Source organism: Electrona antarctica (genome assembly GCF_951216825.1).
Source record: "Electrona antarctica genome assembly, chromosome: 20".
Lineage (NCBI taxonomy): Eukaryota > Metazoa > Chordata > Actinopteri > Myctophiformes > Myctophidae > Electrona > Electrona antarctica.
Genome location: NC_136801.1, coordinates 15,723,606 through 15,728,605, shown reverse-complemented (window position 1 = coordinate 15,728,605; position 5,000 = coordinate 15,723,606). Strand labels below are relative to the sequence as shown.

Sequence of the window (5,000 nt, the reverse complement as noted above, 5' to 3'; positions counted from 1 at the left end):
AACTCTATAGTCTTGACTTGTGACCTTCATGAACACACATGTACAGTAGCTTCTGCGGATCATTTTACTGTCTTAACGTTGCGGTCTCCAGGGTGAGGTCGGCCAAGAACCGACCACAGTCTCCGTGCTCCCCGGGACAGTACCCTCCCTCCCCTCTCCGACAGCGGGCCTCCACCCCCGGCACCGATGACAGGGGCCACGTCGAGGGCAAAGTTCACGCGAGCCTGGAGAGGAAGATCTCCAAGTCGGAAACGTCAGAGAAGAAGATCCCCAAGTCCACCAGTAGAGAACTGGCTGCAGGTGAGGCAGCAAGCTGTGAATGCTGTTTGTCCCTGTTCAAAAATGAAATACATGTTTTGAACTGAAGTCTTGGTGTGTGTGACCCACTACCGTTATATGTTTTGAACGGGAAGCGCACCTACAGTCAGAGCGCGGTGGTCACATGAAGAGTAAAATATGTACATAGAGCCCATTTGACGGAGCGCTTAAGCACTGGCATCACTGTTTAATCTCAGAGAGGCCAATGAGCTGAATTATGACAATGTTTGCACTTCAGAACCCGCTGCCTCAGAATGATATTCTGTCCTTGAAGAGAGAGAGAGAGAGAGAATCAGAGTGAAAGTGAGAGACAGAGAGAAGAGGCAGTGTAATTTGAACTACCCTGTGGGATAGAACATCTCTCTCTCTCTCTCTCTCTCTCTCTCTCTCTCTCTCTTTCTCTTTCTGGTCTACATTTAATCTATATACAGTATGTGTTGTTATATCTATGTATCGTATACTTTGATAGACTGTGCTATACAGTATGTCTCTAGCTCTGCCTGTCTGAGGCCCTTTCTGTCCAAGTGTCTACTAAACAGAACATGTGTACACTGTGTCTACATGTGTCTATCAGTCTGCTGGATTCTACTCTAGTAGTTCTCAACCTTTTCAAACCGCAACACCCACAAATAATCATATTGGAGCTGGGGACCCCCCACCCTGACAACCACTTGGAATTGTAAGAGTAGAGGCATAACATTTTGTTTGACTCGGTTCAACAGAAAATAACAGATCTACAAAGGTGAGGCCTTGTGAGCTTGCAGATAGAAAAAGAATATTGCTTCTTTCTTATATAATTCTGCGACATACTAGCGTAATGTCCAGGGGGTGTACTTGTACATCAAGCTGCCTCACGCTACAGAAACAGGAGATAGGATCCTGCCCCTATGGGCCTCATGGCTCGGCAAGGCTACTTACTTACTTATATAATTGGACAATTTGACCAACGTTTGACATGGTTGGTCGCTTTTGATGCAGTAATGGTGGGGTTTTTTTGTCCTTTTTTGTGGTGCTATCCCTTCCAATGCATGGCTTTTGAAGCTTATGTAATATGGCAGCCAAGTATATGGGATTTTTAATGTCCATTAGATATAACTAACATGTTAAAAGAAAAACAGAGCAATATAAAAGAACAAACATTTCTGTTTGTCTACCAGTTCGCTTGTCCTAACGTCAGGTCATTAATTAAATGACCCACAGAGTCTCCAGGCACACCTACGGGAGGCAGGAGTTTCGGCGGAACAACGGACGCAGAGGAGGCGTCCAGACTGCTGGCCGAACGACGCCGTTTCGCCAGGGTGCAGAAGGAGCAGGAGGAGAGACAACGGCTGGAGGATGAGAGGTGTGTTTGCACTGGTGGAAAAAGCACTCACATTTGTTACTTTGGTATAAGTGTCAATACTTTAATGTAGAAATACTCTGTTGCCTGGGCCATGGCACCTTGGCTGGTAATCCAGTCTGGCAGTGTGCCGCGGGTTCGACTCCCGATCCCGACGGCCTTTACTGCATGTCTTCCCCCCATCTCTCTCCCCATTTCCTGTCAGCCTACTGTCTGTCCCTCCATAAAAATATAAAATGAAGGCGAAAGCCAAAAAAAAACAAAAACAAAAAAAATACTCTGTTACAAATCAAAATGTACCAAAAGTAAGCTCATTACACAGGATGTCCCATTTCAAGTCTTCAAAATGTATACAAATCTTTTGAAAATAGCAGATCCAAAAGCTCACAATGTGTCACATCGCATTTGTGCGTCTCATTCTTTGCTTGCGTCTCTCTCTCCGCCTCCTCCGTAAAGACTGAGGGCCGAGGAGGAGCAGAGGAGACAGGAAGAGGAGCGAGAGCGCCAAGAGAGAGCCGCACTACAAGCAGAGGAGGACAAGGTGAGGCGCGAGGAGGAGAGGAGGATCAGGGAGGAGGAGGAGCGAAGACAGAAGGAGCAACGATGGAAGGACATGCAGGACCAGCTGGACAGAGAGGTCAGTGTGCACAGAGTGATCAAGTAGGCCTGTCACGATTGCAAATTTAAGTTTCATTGTGTATTTTTGCATTGAACATTGGAACATTAACACTTTGTATTTCTGTATGCTTTTTAGGCTTCGTAATCACAAATTGCACAGATATGACAAATAGTTGAACTATACAAAGAAATCACTGACACATTTAATAATTTTGTTTCTTTCAACAACAACAAAAAGATCTGCTATTTCTGCTGTTTTTGAAAAATGTTTGAAAATGTATGGACATTTTTCAACATGGAAACAATTGACGATTATGCAAAATGAATTGCGATTATCTCAAATTGTTGCGATTAGGCGATTATGTAATAATTGTTACAGGCCTAATCAAGAGTAGACGTGAATTTGATTCAGTCTTCATATCGTTGCTGTCAGGCAGAAATCTCTTATCTCCATCTACTTAATCATACTACAAAGTTTTCAAAAGTAGCAGATCTGCAAGCTCAAAACGTGGCACGTATTAATGTGTTTTGACTTTGAGCTTGCCGATCTGCTACTTTGAAAAGTATCAGTTTTGCATATATGAGGTTTCCACCCAACAGAGATGATTTGGACGTGTACACGGATGTGTAAGGCAAGGCAAGGCAATTTTATTTGTTTCATTTCAACAATAAGGCAATTCAATGTGCTTTACAAAAAACATCAAGCAAAGAAAACAGAATTATAAAATGCCACTAGGATGCAATAAAACAAGTAAAAATAACATAACAAAAAGAAAAATAACCCAATCAAAGGCAGTGGCAAACAGAAATGATTTTAGTTGTGATTATGCATGGTGCATAATCACTAAATTCTACTTCCCCACGTTTATTTTTGGTTTTAGGGATGACCTGAGACTAGATCTGAAATGGTTCATAATATCGCACAGAAATGTATTTTGGCCTTAAAGCTTTATAGACTAACAGCAGTATTTTTAAATAAATTATTCGACACACTCTACTGTGTACTAACTTCAATTACTACTGTGTTTGTGTTTGTATATTGCCTTTCCAAATCTGTCTTTTACTATCTGTATGGTAACCTCTCTTACAAGTCCAGATGCATTGTCACTTGACGATATTGTGTTTATCCGAGTATAGTTTAGCTTGTTTGTGCAAATGTTGGCCTATCTTCAGTAACCATTTAATCAGCTCACATCAGGGGGCACCAGCGAATGAGCTGGTGAACCCATGAAAAGAGTGATCAGCAATATCATAACTCTCTCGTAACGATTGAATCAAATACACTGCTTTTCAGAGAGAGGAGGCTTTTCTGCGCGCTCAGCTGCAGGCAGAGAGAAAGAGGCAGGAACGAGAGCTACTGCACATACAGGAGGAACAGGAGAGACTACAGCGGAAGAAGGTACACACACACACACACACACACGCACACACACACACACACACGCACGCACACACACACACACACACACACACACACACACACACACACACACACACACACACACACACACACACACACACACACACACACACACACACACACACACACACAATACACCCATAGAGTGTTAACATTCCCCTTGCATACATTGAGCACTAGATTTCAATATATTTACACTCACTGAAGAACAAAATATATTTAAATTAAAATCTATCTATCTATCTATCTATCTATCTATCTATCTATCTATCTATCGATCTATCTATCTATCTATCTATCTATCTATCTACTGTATATCTATATTTACAGTACTATTATACTATACAGCAGGAGTTTTTCAGGCCAAGGACAAAGGAAAGAGAGAGAGACAGACGAAGAAAGCTGTCCATGCAACGTGATCTTTCAAGAGTCTATTTTATAAATTTTCGTCTGAAGTAAATAGTAACTAAAGTTTTCAATTAATTGTAGTGGAGTAAAAGGTACAATATTTTCCTCTGAGATAGTCTAGTAGAAGGAAACGTACCTCAAAACAGTACAGTACTTAAGTAAATGTACTTAGTTACTTTAAACCACTGCCTTCTAATATGTTTGTTTTGTTTGTGCTGTTTCCCCGTGTCTCACCCACCTATACCCCCAGAGAATTGAGGAGATTATGAAGAGGACACGGAAGAGTGAAGTAGACATGCCTTCTCCTGCTGCAGGTACCGTGAGGCGTACATATTACTGTATACCCTCAATAACTTACACGCACACACAGACAGACACACACACACACACACACACACACACATGCACACACACACACACACATTTAATTGCTGTTTGTGTAAATTATGTTTGTGTGTGACTGTGTGCGTGCGTGCGTGCGTGCGTGCGTGCGTGCGTGCATGCGTGCGTGCGTGCGTGCGTGCGTGCGTGCGTGCGTGCGTGCGTGCGCGCATGTATGCAGTGTATGATGTGATGTGAGTCAGCTCAGCTGCAGTGTAGTCTCTCGAGGCAGACTGTTGACTCTGTCAAATTCAAGGAAAATAGGGCTGTTTTTTGATGGGTTCTCTGTGGCTGCAGTGTGACTCAGCAGTGTCTTGTAAAGCTGGACTGCAGCTCCCTCCCATGGTCAGAAAGAGCATGACGTTTTACCAAAGGTCTACAACAGTGGTTCTCAAACCTTTTCATGTCAAGGTCCCCCAACTTTTTCATGTCAAGGTCCCCCAAAATTATATGTATTTGGCTGCGGAAAGGTATTTTGTGCCAGGGACCCTCAGAAGAGAAGATTTATGTTAAAAA

General features: G+C 42.7%; 1 protein-coding gene across 1 annotated transcript in view; it reads left to right on the top strand.

The window, feature by feature from the left end:
• The window catches only part of map7d2b (MAP7 domain containing 2b), a gene marked incomplete at its 5' end in the record, with an annotated part of 30,045 nt that overhangs the window by 22,975 nt on the left and 2,070 nt on the right, over window positions 1-5,000 (top strand). Inside the window, 5 exons of the mRNA XM_079489339.1 lie at window positions 92-300; window positions 1,519-1,660; window positions 2,114-2,294; window positions 3,570-3,674; window positions 4,354-4,417. Of these exons, the coding sequence (XP_079345465.1) occupies window positions 92-300; window positions 1,519-1,660; window positions 2,114-2,294; window positions 3,570-3,674; window positions 4,354-4,417 (701 nt within the window). The remainder of the gene's footprint in view (window positions 1-91; window positions 301-1,518; window positions 1,661-2,113; window positions 2,295-3,569; window positions 3,675-4,353; window positions 4,418-5,000) is intronic.